This window comes from Corvus moneduloides, chromosome 22, assembly GCF_009650955.1.
Source record: "Corvus moneduloides isolate bCorMon1 chromosome 22, bCorMon1.pri, whole genome shotgun sequence".
Lineage (NCBI taxonomy): Eukaryota > Metazoa > Chordata > Aves > Passeriformes > Corvidae > Corvus > Corvus moneduloides.
Window position 1 is genome coordinate 4562027 of NC_045497.1, and position 17736 is coordinate 4579762.

Here is a 17736-nt window from a genome sequence, read left to right on the forward strand (position 1 = left end):
TGGTTTTCCACATTGATTTATTGTTGTTCTTCTTCTTTACACGGCAGACAGACAACAGAGCTTTCAGTCTTCCAGAGCAGTGTTCAGAACCCAAGTAGCAACCAGGTCCCACCACTTCTCCACACAGTTTATTTTTAATAAACTTCTCAGTATCAGCATTGCCATGAGAGCACTGCAGAGCTGCCAGTGTTGTCCTTGCAAATTCTACATGCAAAACCTGAGCTTTTTCCCCACCCTTTCCTTGAATTTTCACAAGAACTTGTGATATTACTCAAGGGCAAAATTTCACGTTTCATCAGCAGGCACGGGGGAGGTTAAAAATTTGCTGCAAAACTGTGAAATTCTGCCTTGGGAAAAAAATGGCATACTTTTCCTGAATTCACTGTGAATGGAATCTCCTCACTGGTCCAGAGAAATGACACCATTTTGAACTGATGCTTTTTTCTGCAAGAAAAAGCACCCCCCCCCCCCCGCCCCCCACCTTCCCAGAAAACTGCATTTGTTATCTGAGGAAAAACGATGAAGTCTGGTGCAACCATGGGTTACTTCTTGTCGGTGTGGATATTTTTCTGCTACAGCTTAGACTGTAATGGACTCTTCAAACAGACCAGTACAATATAAAGCTGTGGACTGTGGTCTCTTGGTTGAGTCACACATTATAAAACTTTAAAAACAGAGCATTTACAACCAGGGACATAAAGACGTGCTTTTAAAATTGTAAATACATATTTACAGGCTTGTGTGATAAACCAGAATTCCTCTGGGAAAAACGTTCCTATATCACAACAGTGTACACACTTCTCTCCTTGAGTCTGTCAGTTATTGTAGCTGATGCCACTCTAAAAAAAGAAGCAAAAATAAATTACACAGAAGTGACCTCTGGTAACCTCACTGGAATGCCTTAAAGGCACTAAACTGGGCAGCATCCATGCCAGAACTCTGTACTTAGTTTAACTGACTGGAAGTTGAGTGGGTCTGAGGAGAATGGATTGTTTGAAGTAGTATTTGGGCTATATGGCAAGAAAACTTCCTCAGCAACAATCCTCAAGTGACCAGTGGTAATTTATACACTAACTGTGATCTTTGACAAGGTGTCCTACAAAACTGCACTGGGAAAATCAATCATAATCAATCAATCACCAATAATACTGGTGCTCTACGTCAGAGTATCTTAGGTTTATAAACACTGTATACTCATTTTCCAAGTGATCTAGATACTCTCCAGACACACAGGAAGAGCATTCCTGTCTGAAAGAATAGGGTCTACCATACCAATATCACACGATGAGAGGAAGAAGAAAATGTGGAGAGAAAATAAAAAGATAATGTGCAAAACCAAAGCGAGACAAACTGATCAGAAAGCTGTGTGTGCACACCAGCTGCTTGGACATAGACATAAGGCCAGGAAACTCAATTTTTTGTGCTATTTGACCAAAATTTACCAAGCTGCCTAGCAGATCTGGATACTCACTTCCAACTAGTTTGAATGACTAATGAGAATCCCAGTCTTCCAAGGCTGCTGTGAAAAATTCCAGCCTTCCTTTGCAATTAGTACATCTATTTCAAGAGGAGATTATTGCTGGCAAAAAACTCCAAAGGGAACAAACCCTAGAGACTCTCCACCCCAGGAATGAGACAGAGCAGCCAGCAATGGCATGAGCATCTTGGTGGTCTCACAGTCTTCCAACATGGAAGGGGATGCAGCATTTATGGCTCATCCAGTTCTCAGCATCTCAGCCTTTCCCCAAACCACAATTGCACTTAGAAAGCCTCCAAGAGGGGTTTATCCAAAAAATCTGTAGTGAGATAATACAAGATCCTGAAAACCTTTTCTTTCCAACTCAAACAACATGCACCTGAAACATTTTTATAGTGAACAATGTTTCTTCTTTAAAGCTTTTGTATTCATTTTGAACAATTTGATTTTCATCAAAACTATACAAAATTAACTGTTTTCAGCAATTCCATACATATATATTTTTATCTGTCTCATATATATATCTACATATGAAGATATATATATAAAATTGATCCTTTTTTCGACTTTTTCAGGGTGGTGGGAAGGAGTATCAACCGGGCACTTGTTCTTTCTTAACTAACGTGTGCATACACAGATCTGTGCTTATCTGTGTGGAGTGCAAAGTCAAGGACAGGAATAAATTGACTGAAACAAGAGGGAAATAGGACAATCAACCCCTTTGGCCTCCTTAAAAAATTCCAAACCTAGATGCTACATTAGCAAATCATGTGTTGGCAGAAGGAACCGTTCACCTCACGAGTGAACTGGGCAGAAGTTCTGCCCAGAACTGGCAGACAATGCACCTCGGTGTGATTGACCCCATTTGAGGGTAAGAAAGAGGTAAGAGACCTTTCTGCCCTGCATTTTACTAGCTGAACTGTTTGTTTCTGGAATTAGCCTTTACTGGCTGTCCTCATGGATGGCCTCTGGACAGGACGCCTGAAACTAAACACGTGTCTAGAGACACAAACACAGGCGCTCTGTTTAAGGACAAATGCTGTATCTAAGGACAAGTCTGGCCTGATACTGCACAGCAACACCCGTGTTTGATACTGTCCCTAAATAAATAAAGCCTGACTCTAAACAGTACCAGACTGGCAACACAAGTTATGGCAGCTTTTGAGAAATGGATGGTTGTCCCTTCATGGAACTGGGCTTTTCACAGAGATCATGTAACGGGTGATCTTCCCAAAAAACACGGCTCCTGATGCACTTCAGAAGCAACAGCATCTGCCCCTTAAAGCTAATGGTACAAAGTCAAGAGACTGGGGTACCCACAGACTTCACATGTGGAAACCTCAGGAAAACCTACCTCTCCCTTCAGTGTTTTTTTGTGGGATGCCCAGTTCTTTACCCGTTAGGTTGTAAAGCAGAAACTAAAAGGATGTAACAGTCTTACCAGAGTTTAATTGCATAGTATGTTAAACCCTCTATGTTCTCCCAGAAAGAGGAGACTCATCCAGACCCATCCACCCTCTGAGCACAGGTAGTTTGCCTGCGGATGTCTGAACACTTCTCCATGCTGTTCTCCGTGCTGGCACGTGGGCTCCACACATTGGTGGACCCCAAGATCACCCTGTCCCCAGCATCCACAGTTCACCACTCACTGGAGAAGGCAGGAGCCTGCTCTGTGTTCCCTCCCTTGGAAGGAAGGGTGAGATGACAGAAGCACATCATCACTTCCAGCAGAAGAAACCACTGTCCCGGTTGTCTGCTGAGGAACCCATCTCGCCACATCTGAGCCAAGCAGGAGGGCATAATGCTTGAGGATCACTTCACCTCACCTTTTCCAGTCAGAAGTTTCTGGTACCTGAAAGTACACAGAGAGTTGCATTTAATCAGAAATAGTTTAAGGAGTCACAGTTCCATGTTCCATGGAGCTGGAAGCAGGACAAGTCATTCAGTGACCACTGTACAGGGAAGAGACATCCATGATTTAATTTTGCTTGCATTTCCCACAACTAAATGGTCTGTGCCACGGCTAGGGATGTTAACATTTCATTAACAATCACCTCCATTACTCAGGAGATAGCAAACCTCAGTCAGTTTACTAACTATTCCCTCAAATGTTGTTTTTTGAATCACTTTAAGAAAGAATAAACTACAGGCTGCAGTGTCTTGATTTTGCTGGTACTCATTCTCACCTTTAGTTTTACACATTTCAAGTATCATGTTCTTTAGCTGTTACATCAGTATAAAGGAGATTCTAATCTGCAAGTTAATGGTGGGGAAATGAAGGAGCAGAAAACAGTGTCTTGTTTAAACCAAAAGAAAATCAACTCAGCCTCACCAACACATGGGGCTGGGTCATTAGTTTGCCCAAGCCTACAGTGCTTCATTACACAGCTTATCTCACCACAACCTCAACTAAGGTTTTTGCATGTTATCACAGCACTGCAATTTGCATTGTAATGCTGGTCTTTGAGCTTGTGGAGTGCCACCAAAGCAGCCAGCAAAATGAACATTCCCAAGTATATGTTTTTTTGGGCAGTTAATATTTGTTCAGGGTTCACCCATTCAGCCTAAAAGACCCCAAAGCACTTGGCCCACTATTACAATCAGATACGAACATCACTACTTCCAAGACAGAGATAAAACCCATCCTTACAAAAATTATCTTCAAGGTCCCCAGGATCCAGAGGAGCAACACCTCAGGTCTTAAAAGATCATGAGCAAAACTCTCCTTAAAGCTTCTATGAGGGGTAAAGGGCTGGCTACCCTAACAATCCTTTTGATCCACAGTATGTTAAGTACCCATGACTAGAGAATACCTTATCCCTTTGGAATTAGTACATCACATATTTCAAGAGGAGATTATTGCTAGGAAAAAGCTCCAAAGGGAACAAATCCTAGAGACTCTCCACCCCAGGAATGAGACAGAGCAGCCAGCAATGGCACGAGCATCTCGGTGGTCTCAGAGTCTTGGACAGGAAGCATCACTTCCAGCGTGGAAGGGAATGCAGCTTTTCTATGGCTCATCCAGATCTCAGCATCTCAGCCTTCCCCAAAACCACAACTGCACCAGTTACAAGAGCAGTGACACTGTGGGTTTTCTGAGGCTTGGCTCATATCTCCAAAGTGCCTTGCACTCCTTGCCCACAGAAACACGGAAGGGTTTGGGAGCACAGGAGAAGGGAGCCCTGCGCATCCTCCCGGGGCTCTGTGGCTGTACCTGGTTTGGTCAGACATGCCCAGGGTCTATTCCTTGAAGAAGTGGGATGTGGTGGAGCTGGATTTCTTGCACTGCCTGGTGCTGGGGTTATGCGAGGAGGAGGAGGGACATCTAGAGGCCATGCGGAGCCTGTAACTGTGCAAAGAGGCAGAAGAGCATCAGCGACCAGACACAAAACCAGAGACGTGCTTTAGTAAGCTATGAGAAAAGAAAACGACATTCCACCCACACTGCAATTACCAAGAGCCACTTCTGAAGGCAAGAGGATTTTTTTGCCTTGTTCCGAACTTACCCTGTGAGTTTATTTAAGCAGGAAATAGATAATGTCAACTGGAAGCAGCATCCAGGCTCCCACCCCAGGTCCCAGACCCTCCGACCCGGACAGACAAACCCACAGTTACATCAGAAACTAGAAGAGTCATGGTCTATTCTCTCAGGACAGTCCGTATCAGGCTTTAAAATATTTATAGAAAAGGAATTTTACTTTACCAGAACATATACCACATCATTTTTCCCCAGGTCAAAGTCAGCAGAACACTTCCATCACTTATTGCCCTGACAGACTCAACAAGGACAGGTAGAGGTCACAACAGTGCTTTATTGCACTTCAAATTTTAAACTAAGAGTCCCAAAGTGAAAGTGAAAATCAAAGATGTTTACTTAAAAATTTTAATTTTATGCCTCAGTTGATTGTGATTTCAAGAAGAAAGCCTGAAAACCTGGCTTGAAGCAAGGGAAGTCCAACTCCTTCTGCCTTATTCTAGACATACAATCTCAGTTCAAATGTATACCCAAGCTAAACTTCCTTACACTAAAATATTCCAAAAAATCCCCTATTTGTTTTTAAATTCAGCACCTTCTGCTATCATGCACAAACTTGTCTGCTTTCCCTCACACCTGTGCACCCCCACAGGTAATTACATACCTTCCTTCTCAAGGCAAATTCTTCCAAATTCTGACCAAACCCAACCACTTATGTTCTTCCAAGGGAACATCTTTTGAAATATCATTTTCTTACACAGCAACACGTCTAAGAAAAGTTAAAAGCCAGGCTTCTCTCTGGGTTATTTTTAGAGTTCAATACACACCCTTTAAAGGAGATTTCAGTTTGTCCTTACACACAATGTAACTCCAAGTTAGACATAAAGAAGTGCAAAACTTTTCCATTACAACAGAAAACCAAAACCACAGAAATTTTGAAAAGTAAGCAATTCAATTATTTTCAAATTAAAATTGGTGGTTAAAATCGCCTGCCAAAAGTTTTTTTATTGTTCTATGTAAATCATCCACTCCAGCCTTTGTGAATGCAATTCTGAAACCTTCAGCCAGTGTGGAAGAACCAGAAAGTGGCAATGGGGAGGTCAACAAAAGCCAGATTTTTGTTGTTCCATATAAGGACTGTAACCAAGGGAAACAGTAGAATATCCAAAATAAGCTTAGTTTGTTTGGCTTCAGACTTTTACTATAACTAGAAGAGGGAAATTTTAGTTTCATTCTGTTTAGAATGTGTCCATGTAAGTAATGCTTTCTGTCAAAATATTAATTATGACTTCTTAAAGTTCTTCTCTAATCAATGGCATCTGTGTGCTCTTGCCTGCAGTGAGGCAAGGTCTACATCCTATGGGAAACCTAAAGAAAAAAAACGTTAAAAGCCTCAAATCCAAAGACACAAAATATCAGGGAAAATCTGACCTAGATTTTCAAATGCACACCCTGATCAGACATCAGGAAGGAATTCTTCCCTGTGAGGGTGGGGAGGCCCTGGCACAGGGTGCCCAGAGAAGCTGCGCCTGCCCCATCCCTGGAAGTTTCCAAGGCCAGGTTGGACAGGGCTTGGAGCACCCTGGGACAGTGGAAGGTGTCCCTGCCCAGGGCAGGGAGTGGAATGAGATGGGTTTTAAGGTCCGTTCCAACCCAAATTACTCCAGAATTCCACGATCTTTCACCCCTAACTTCCTCAAGCTTTAAAGTTAATAGATCATGGCTTGTTATTTGGAAGCTGAGGATTAGAGGAATTAGATAAAAAAGGATTGTTTTTCTAAATAGAAAGTGAAATTGAGTTCCTTATGGAGTTCTTACTGCTGTCTTCCCATAGTGCTCCCAATGGACTGTGCTTCAGAACTGCAGCTGTGTCCACTCCGCCAAAGCTGTCAGGAGTCAGGGCCCTCCTCTGTCCCGACATTACCCTCAAGTGGATCGCTAACTCTCATTTTAGAGCCTGTTTAAAGAAGAGCTGGGATGTCGGGGTGATTTTGACAAACTCCTGGGTGTGCAAGGGGAGCTGGTCTCTGAGGGGGAGGGGAGCTGAAATTCCCCCACTGCATTAGGAGCAGTGATTGAAATTGCTATTTTTAGCATTGTCACTTTGCACCTGCTTTCACCATCTCAGCCCTGGGTAACTGGAGACACGCAAAGAAAAGGAGTTCTGAGCCACCCTGTGTGATGTTGCTGAGGGATGATTCCAGTGGGAAGGGGCAAGGGTTGTTCCCAGCCCCTCACTGTGCAATCCCAACCCCTGTGCACAGCCCAGACCAATAGCACAGCCCAGGCTACCCCACCTCTGCCAGAACCATTGCTAGGGAACAGTCCTAGCCAGAAAAAAAATTAATCAAAAAAAAAAGGAATAACATCAGAAAACATACTCTGCTTGAAAGGAAAAAAGGCCCAGAACCCAAATGCTAGGTAGCAGGAAGGACTTGTCTGCACAAAGTTTTCTCTGTCAACTAAGGACTTTTAAACCAAAGTAAACAAAAGTTTGGTAGATGCACCAGCTATTGCATAAATTAAAGCTAACCCAGAAGTTAAATGAGGCTATTTTTTACACAGAGACAGGGCCTAAAGTTCTCTCTCACAACTGAGAGCATACCCAAACTAAAAGAGATAAATCACCCAATTTGGTGAGATGTGCTACAACAAAAATATACTAAATCCCAGCTCTTAAAATTTTCCATCCTCAGATCTGAAAGTGTTTTGTAGTGTGAATCAGTACCATAATCCTAGTTTTTCAGATCCAGAACGGAGTCAGGCGGAAAGTGATTTGCCAAGAAAATCTGCAGCCTTAAAGCAGAGGACTGAACAAAGGTAAAGGTTCCCCCCACCTGCATTACTGTCACAGGTTCAATTGTCTCCTGAATACTGAAGTATTTGTCCAAACCAAGTTCCTACTTCCATATACCTTCCCAGGCCCCTGAGCCTTGCCTTGAGCAGCACACACGAACTCAAAGGCCAGGAAAAATGCCAAATCCTGGCACACCCCCTTCCCTCAGACATTCCCAAAATACATTTGGTATTTTTTATTCAAATTAGCTTGTCTCCTACCACACTTGTGCAATTAACATTCTCCTGGGTTGCTAGTTTAATTCTCTAGAAATGTCCCAGAAAAAGAAGCCATGGTATTTTTGGGAATGAAGGCTGGAGTGATCCAAGGTGGCTGCCAGTCCCACCAGGGAAATTCAGTGAACAAAGTCATGGCAATATGTGGTAAAAATTCAGGTGATTTAAGTTCACATTTTTACCTCAATTAAAGTGTTTTTTTTATCCTGCAAGGATTATACTTCTACGCTGCTAATCTAAAATACCCCCAAGGATATGCTCCAAAATTTCAGACACACACACACATTCCACATCACGTTTAACAATAAGCATGCCAGGAACTTATTCTATCAAGTATTTCCTACTCTTAAGTAAAAGAATAGCTAAGCTGACACAAATCATTGACTCCTAGGAAAAAAAAATAGAAATGTGCATATTTAAGCCCAAATTCTTGGTTTTGCAGAATTAGGTTGAGCAATTTCACAGGCCAGAAGGGAAGCACGAGGGTTTAGGGAGTGGATAAATGCCATTTCTGGGCTTTCTGCTCTCAGTGAGATTAAACTACAGTACTGCTACCCTGACTGAAATGCACTCTCTGACAGGAGTATACTGCTTAATGGGAAAGTAAATACACAAACAAGGACTTGGAAAAACATCAAAACTATCAATCACTAAGGAAAAGACCTTCATTTGTCTGTTTTAGTGAAACAAAGTATTTATCAAGACAAAAAGGTTTATGAACAGAATTTTGTTGAAAAGGATGTCTCTCTTTTCTATGGAAAAGTCCTGACTCACTGTATAGAAAATGGGGAAGCAGCAGAAAGGAAAAGGATCTTAATGTGTTGTACTGTGGATATTTGGAGACTTACGTGTGTTTATTCATGAAAGCAGAGAAAGAGCTGGAGCATGTCAGGATTTTATTTTTCCTTCACATGGCGCTAAAGGCTAGAACATGAATAGTATGGTCAGGCCTTTCATGAATCTAAACTGGAAAAACCTGTTATTGAGATCCTTTGCATTCTCAACTTCCAAGAAGACACCTAACAGCACTCTCCAGCCACAGCGCTTCAAAGAACTTAATCCTTTAAAGCAGCACTGCTGCCCCACAGTAACTCAAAAATTGCTTTGTTTCACACGTGCTCTACAGTTTAAGTTTCCTCATTGCTGGCTCAGTTTCACTCGCAGTGGATCATGAGGAACTCTCATGATGAACACCAAACCAACAGCAAGAACTGCTGGAAAAAATCTCACACCATGCCTACAGCTCACCTGGGGGACTCTAAAATTGATGTATCAAAAACACTTTACTTAAATAGAACTACATTTTCAAAAGTAACCAGTGACCTAAAGTAGCCACTTGAAAGGAACTCTGCACTGAGATGGCTACTGAACTCCTTCAGAAAATCAGTTGCCTTGAAGGTACTTCAAGTTGAGCTCAGAGATGATTAGTCACTTAAGAAATCTTGGTCTAGACCTGTAAATTTAGATGAACAGTATCATGTCAGCAATTTCTCTTCCTGCCCTTTTAAAGCAGCACAGAGTATTTTGCAAGCCAAAAGGTGAACAACTCTGGATTACAAATAGCAGTACTCAAACCCATCTTCTATACTGTCAGGTAATGCGATTTGATAAAAAGTTTGTACCTACTGAATCACATTCCTAACAGAATGAGAAAACTTTCATCACACATAGGGAACACTGTAGTCGATTTTATTTAGCTTTATACAGAAATGGTGACACCAAAGGAGTTCAAAAGGATTGCTGGAGGGCAGCAGAACAAGGATGAGCCCTCAGTCCTGCACAACTCATTACATAAAAAAGAACCCACAGAACAAAATGTGCTTGTGATTTGAAAAGGTAGATGAGTGACATAATGAATTTGCCATAATGAATGAAGAATACAACTTCAAGTTCCAGTTGATGCCTTTTCCTGGTCTTAAAATCAAGAGTCATACACGGTTAAAAGGGGAAAAGGGATTTTACCTTGGTATTTATTTTAAGGATCCTTAGGTGCACACGTCCAGGTCGAATGCACCGAGATGCACCCCGCAATTCACACCCCCAAAAGATCTGGTACAACATTATAGGTGTTACTAATTAGCACATCTATCAAAGATTCCCCAATGAGAGGCTCAAGTGAGCCCCCCTCCCCGAGGAACCTTCCCCTGGATGGTTCTATCTTGGTTTACAGAACGTGTTCTGGAGAGGACCTTGGGGTCTGGGGCACACTGATCCCTAACTATGAAGCTTCTAGAATGTTGAGTCTCTCAGCTTGACAAACAAGTCCAAGAATGTAGGCAAAAAGCACTAAGAATACAGAAGTTCTAAAAAAGGTGTAACGGGTATAAAAGGCAAAAAATCTTCATAGCATTACAGTGATAGTGGAGCTTGAGTTTGAAACTCTTCAAAGCAGCTCAGTGATGTAAGAATTCAGTATTTCTCATCTTCCCACCTCCTTCCACATGGCAATGTTTAGCAGAGCTCTCAATACCTAAAGGAAACACTACATAAATTCCCCCATTGAGTCACTGCTGGAACACGACTGAGGGCTATGCACACACAGTCTGTATGTGGGAATGAGCCTTCAGACGCCCTGAGCAGGAAGTGCATCCTCTGCATTCCCAACAAAATCACCTCCCTGAAAAAGCCCTTGCATCTACTTTACCACAGGCATTTAACTTTGCTGAGCAGCACTGCCTGAACTGCAGAAGGAATCACAGACTCACTGAGGTTGGAAAAGACCAAGGCCAGAGAGTCCAACCTGTGACCCCATCCACACCTTGTCACCGAGTGCCACATCCAGGTGTTCCCTGGACACCTCCAGGATGGGGACTCCACCACCTTCCTGGGCAGCCTCTGGCACAGTTTGAGGCCACTTCCTCTTGTCCTGTCCCTTGTTCCCTGGGAGCAGAGCCCACCCCCCACCTGGTTGCACCCTCCTGTCAGGGGGTTGTAGAGTGACACTGACCTCCCTGAGCCTCCTTTTCTCCAGGCTGAGTCCCCCCCCAGCTCCCTCAGCTGGAATCAAGGCAGGCTTTGCTGAAACAGGCCCAGATATGAGATTATTACTCTTACTTTTTGACTGACACAGGGCATTGAGTGGTGCAAGGCTCAGTTTTGCTGTTCACCTTCTGTGTGCCAGAGCACCCCAAATGACTGAACGCTGAGCCTGTACTTCAGAGAAATGGAACATCACCTGCTGAATAACCAAAGCCATTTCTCACAACCCTCTGGCAGTTTCTGGGAATACTGTCATCCAAAACATGACTCAGAGACCCTGTTTGGCTCATGAAACATAAAGCCTTAAAAAATTAAACAGAGAGATATATACACAAACAAAGTGCATGTTGCTGATTACAACATTATGTTTCACTAGCCACTCGAGCTCTGAATAAATTAGGAAAATGAAGCAGCTATCTATCTCTTAAAAAAAGCTTCCCTCCAACTTGATGCCTGCTCAAGCTTCTCTTTGAGTTTCAGTTATACTGCCTTGTATCTGAAAAAACCAGAAAGCAGTATTTCAGTGCTCTTTTCTCAATGAATGCTCTAATGATCTACCAAAAGCATTTTTAAAGACTTAATAAGTGAAGTAAAGGTGCAGGATCAGCAAAAGGAGAATGGCAAGCGATGAAGTCTGTGTGGGAAGCAGCACTCAAGAGGTGACTCAATGGCTTCCTCTTAACTAAGGAAGAGGGTCAGAAGTAGGTAGTGGCTGGAGACTGGTGTAGAGGCAGCACAGGACTGCTGGTCCTAAGAGTAATCTTGTGTTAGACACTGGATACTTTACACCCATCCCCACTCTAACAATCTACTTGCATTTTAAACATCTGACCCTTGCCTGACTGTAAATGATGGGCACAAAGAGGCACCAACTCCTGCTACAGTCTGTTACCTTAGTATTAACTTCATTCAAAAAATACCCTAACACATTAAAATTTAAAAAAAAAACCCCAAAGTTCAGGAAATAACAGCAACTCATTCATACACATGGAAAAAACATCCCTCTTTAAAAACATTAAATCCCCACTCTCTCATTTGATGTGTACAGTGGACCATTAACTGTACACTTAATAGATCATGCCTTCCTTAAGTGTTTTATTTGCATCTTGCTCTGAAATATTTTCCTCACCATCCCGCTCTTGCAAAGTACTGGAAGGTACATCCTCTTTTCCATTAGAAAGCTGCTATTTTTAACAGTTTAATTAAATAGATGTGGAAGTTCACCCCTCTCTCATCGACTTACCACAAAAGCTCAGCTCCAAACCAGCATGTACTTGTTGTTCAAAATCTATTGTTTAGCTCCTTTTCATCACGAGCAGAACTACACCATCATGTGACTCACGGAGATCGCATTCACTAAATAAAAGCCAGAATTAGTATGTAAGGTCTTCTAAGTTCTCTTTTTAAGGTCATTCACAAGCTACCTGTCTGTCTCTAGCAATTCAGCTCCTTGGCTAAACCCAACTCCAGTAAAAAGCTGGAGCTGAGCCCGTAATTTTGGAAATGAAGTCACAAACCACAGTAAATGAAGCGAGTGCTGTTCCTATTTGCATTTGATACTGAACATTTAGACATCAAACTCTATGACATCTCCCCAAAGAAAATCATCAGGAACTAAATGAGAATTTTAAGTAAGTCTTGCAATACAAAATGCTGACAAACCAGAGAACCAGAAACACCCCAGCCTTAATCCCCTCGGGCAGTTTCCACCAGGGCTGAGGAGCTTGCAAAGCAGGAGGGGCCTGGCTGCATCTCCTGGATTGGCTGTAACACCTAGGACTGAGCACAGCTCAGACAGTTGCTGCCACAAGCTGGTTCCAATGCCTTCCAGCAAACTGGAAAATGGCAAACAAAAAAAGGTAAACAGAACCTGTCAGATCTCCTGTCTCCACAACAACTCCAGCATCGCTGTTTTTATTAAACCGACACTCATTTGATCTCACCCAGCATGTCGCTTGGTCTCTAAACAGGACAAGTTTAATTGTTTTCATTGCCTGTCTGGATGAATTTCAAGATGTGTCAGCACTTTGTGGGCAACATTACAGCTTTATTGTTGCTTCAGATCACAGAGGCAGCTATAAAAGCCAGAGAAATTCAATTATGCAGATGAGATGCAACAGCAACAGTAACTGAAAGCTGCACATTTCTATTTGTGATGAGTCACCTACTTAGGACTGAAACTCCTTGATGATCCTCTCTGATTTGGAGCTAAGATCTCCATCACCCAGCACTTCCCTGAAAAACTGGTGAACACAGGTGAACATCTCAGTGTGGCACATCCTTGGGACACAACACGATTTAACATCACAGCAGAGAAACCACAAATACAATGGTAAGAGGATTTCTTCCACGGTATTAGGGAATGAGGCTGGTTTACTCACTATCAGTTCACTGACCATCAGTTTACTGCTAGACATGGCTAATAAATCCTTACAAGGTGACTGCAGCAAGAGCAAACACCAACCCGTATTTCATTTGTCAGTAAAAGATGTGAAACAACAATTCAAGTTTATGTCCCATCCTCAACAATCTCAAAACTATGAGTTTTCACCTTTTTTCCATGTTTCCCTTTTCTTATAAAACATTCAAATACAACACTGGGTATGTAAAACAATGCTTCCCCTTGGGTAAATATAGGAAAACTTAATCAGGACTGAAAACCTTCACTGTGGCTTCCTCCCACCTCCTTGGTGTAACTGCTGTTGCAGGTAGACTAAGGATTCACCTCTTTCATTGTGGTGTAAATCCCAAACTGCAGTGAGTGCAAAAACACTCCATGAACAAAGCTGGAACCTCTGCATCATTGCACCAGATCTTCCCCTATCAGTTAAAATTCACGGGAAATGTTGTTATGGAGAGAACACATTCAAGGAATGACATCCCACATAAAAAAAATAAACTGGGAGTTCTTACCAAAGAATCTTACTCAGACAGAAGCATTAATTTTAATAGACAACTACATAAAATAGTAACTTACTACTGGATTAGTAAGGAGCATGTGCAGGAACTGCTGTAATGCTGTTTAGCCTTATCAATGTTACATTATTCCACCCCACTGCCACACTAATATGGATGCAGATGCTTCCAGCTCCACTGCAAAAGGCAGAACACACATCTTGGTGGTGGAATACAACATTCCAAAATTCTCAAGAGCCAAAAATATCTTTGCATGTATTTTTTTTTTATTGAACTATTTAACAACTTTAAAGCATATAAAAATAGAACACTATAATATCAGAAAAACAGAAAACTATAGTATCAGAAAAAGTTGAAATAGTGTATGTAATTTTCACTTAAATAGTTTAAATTTATTAGCAGTGTCCACAATTGAAACCTAAAATCCTCAGGCTAAGTCAGAAGTGGCCAGTTGGTATAAATTCATGTCACTGAACCAGAGGGACACAACTGAAGGATGCAAGCACACTTAACTCCTCCTAGATGTACACAGTTTCATTTTTCCCGGTACATCTGCTTTCCACACAAAAGGCAAGTTTCCCCCCAAGTTTTTATAAAGTTTACTTTATTGGTTATAGAAAATGTGTCATGATAGTTCCATCTAGTTGGTCATTAAGTGCTTGCAACATCACGGACTCGTAACTACGACTGGAACTTACAGCACAGGATGGACGGCACGTAGAGGAGGAAAATCCCTCTTCAGTTGCTTACCTGCATTTACAGCCCTCCAGCAAGGCTACAGCATTCAAAAGCAAGGACAACCCCACTTTTATGTCAAATTGCAATTTTTAATGTTTTCATTAGAATAGTCTTTATATCACTCTCCAATAGAAGTAACAATATAACTAACAGCAAACTTTAATACAGGAACATGCTCCAAGATTAACAACCCAAAATGAAAACAAAATGAAATTAATGTAAAATGTAAATCACATATAGTACAATTGAAGTGTCCAAAACAATTTAAATAATTTTAAATATTTTATTTTTTAAAACTTGCTACAAATGCTTTATACAATATTTCAACATAAAGTCCCCATAACAGAAATGTAACAAAATGGGAATGATAGTGAAAGTGAAAGTTAAAGTGGCACAAATTCACCAAACAAGTATTAAACTACAAATTTTAAAGAGGTAGATTACTTTTTAAGAACAAAAAATAAAAGGGGTATCTGTATAAAGAAACTAGTCACTTTCCATCCATTCTGTCATTAATCTTGAAAGCTCTATGAACACGTGACAAACAGTATTTCCATAAAAAGCTGTTATGAACAATAGACCAATTTGTTGTCTTAAGTTAGAGGTGTACAACCTTTTAGAATAATTATATATTTCATTTTCAAAATATGCAGGTCTGCAGCCCTGCTCTAGCCTTCTTATCCATAAAAAGATACACCATTATATATCTGGTGTTGAGAAATTCATCACTGCTATATAAAGTTTTATTTGCATGTTTAATAAGAACTTGGAAAATCCATAAAATATCCAAATCAGGCTTTTTTCCATTGTATACTGAACATCTAAAAGACTCAGAAAGTGAGGAGAGAGTGGGAAGGGAATTCTGCCATGCTAGGTTGGCCTCTATTGACTCATTTAGACAAAACGCTTTAAGAGACCTAATACATGACAAAAATACTTGGGAGTGCAGCAATTGTTGGCCCTGAATCTACACTGAATTCTGGACAGGCTGAAGGAACCCGATTTGCCAAGCACAGAAACTGAACTGCCCAACACCATCCACGAAGGTACGGACAAAATCAAGAGCAAAAGATTTGGTTCACTGTTTCTTTTGATGATTTCCCGTGGGGTTTCATCTGTTTTTAACAGTGCCCTTCGCTTTAGTCTGAATCATCCTGCATGTGTCAAGCACAAAGTAAGAAAATTTAGGCCTGACACTGAGCATGAGCAAGAAGCCTGCAGGCAATTTTATGGTTGTGACTCAGCTTCTGTGGGTTTTGCAAGCTTGGATTTCACATCCCTTGGCGTAGTGCTTATCCTAAGATGAGCATGCAACAGCTCTACCATGGCATTAAGGGATTTTTTTTTTTGCTTTGTTTTTACAGGAGATTCCTAGAAAATAGAAATTTTAAAAAAAAACCAAAACAGACAAAAACTGAAGATAAATGACAAAACAATCTGTGAATGACTATGTTTACACAAAAAAACTGAAAGGTGAAAAACAAGTTGGTAGACAAATATACATAAAGCAAGTCTTGAAAAAATATTAAGATTTCCTGGAAAAAAAATCAAAACCCAACAGTGCCTACATAGAGTAGAATCAAAGTTAAACTGTGCTGATATTAGTGTATGAAAGCAAAAAAATTCTTCACACTATACAACTGATATAAAAAGAAGTTGACTAGACAATCTAGATTTATGAAAGTTACTTCAGAAACAAAAATAATTTCCTAGTGTAACCATTCGTTAAACGGATAAAGACTCCAAGCAGCCAAAGTAAACCAACAGTATTTGAGCCAGCCAAGGAAACCTTACCCCAGGTCAATTGTTCTTTCCCCAAATACTACTGAACAATTCCCATATGCACCCATTTCCAAGTACTTGCTTAATTTGCGTAAGGTCAAATGATTCATTTAAATGGAAAGATGTGGTGTTTTGGCTTCTTATTCTACTGATCTGCTCTGGCACCATTTAAATACAGTTTCACACATAACTAAGAGAGCAGCTGATGAGAATTAACATGAAGATGTTTATGTCCTAAGGGAAGAGGCCTGGTAGACATTTCTTGTTCCTAAAAGGCATTTTTACACCATTAGTCTCCAAATTCCAATAACATTTTTCTCCTTCAACACATCCTAATTTGGGTATGAACTATTTTAAGTCAAATTCCCCTCTAGCACTTGGGAATAATTCTGCTATATTGAACCTTTACTTTACAAAGTATTTCCTCACTATTTCCACCTTGGAGATCTTTACTGTAAGACGCACAAACTGTGAACAGTTTGGATTTTGACACTGAACAGATCCCGCTCTACTTGTTCTGATGGAGGCTGCCAGTTCCTCCCCCTCCTCCTCTAGCGAAGACTTTGATTAAAAAAACCTACCCTTGGCCCTAAATCTGGTGTTAATCACAGCCAGGCACTGCAATTACCAATCCCAAAAGAACTCTTAATTATCAGTGAGTTTTGTAAAAGTTTCTCAGCAAATCAGACACCTGTTTCCAATAAAAACAGGGCAGGAGCAAGGTAACAGAGCTTATAAACACTGTGCAAAATAGACTATTGATTGGAGAGACTACATGAAGACGTAAGTCGGGACTCAGGCACGTAGATTAAGATTTTATTTATTTATTGAAGTATTACCCTTTCTTGTGATTAAAATGCTTCTTTTCAAAAAGAAATAGAACTTTAATTATAAAATTTTATAGTGAAACATAAAAGCATGATACTTCTAACAAATTTACATGTTCATGTAACTTTTCTTACATGTCTATTTCCCTTATATTAAGTATTTAATGATCTCAGTCCGTATGCACATACATTTTTGAAGTATTTGGTCATGGTTTGTTTCTTTTAGGTATATATATATATATGCAGAGAATGCTTTTTATTACAAACCAAAGCAAGTTATTTTAGTGAGTAAAGAATGCAGTCATGTTTTTTAACTTAAGTGAACCGCCATAAATAAATCTAGAATGATTCTGGGCTACCTTAGATGTCAGATACCAAAAACAAGGTCAGTGTCTCCAATAACATTGAGTTTAATGACATTAAGTTTATTTGCACTCAGGTATTGACATTTTTTTTTTCCAGAGTTTTCA

General features: G+C 40.7%; 1 protein-coding gene across 2 annotated transcripts in view; it reads right to left on the reverse strand.

Moving 5' to 3' along the window:
- The window catches only part of PRDM2 (PR/SET domain 2), a 65413-nt gene continuing 47677 nt past the window's right edge, over nucleotides 1-17736 (reverse strand). For both annotated transcript variants that reach the window (XM_032131417.1, XM_032131418.1), the window contains 2 exons: nucleotides 4692-4826; nucleotides 1-3329 (listed from right to left, as the gene is read on the reverse strand). In XM_032131417.1, the coding sequence (XP_031987308.1) occupies nucleotides 4718-4826 (109 nt within the window). In that variant the 3' untranslated portion in view covers nucleotides 1-3329; nucleotides 4692-4717. The remainder of the gene's footprint in view (nucleotides 3330-4691; nucleotides 4827-17736) is intronic.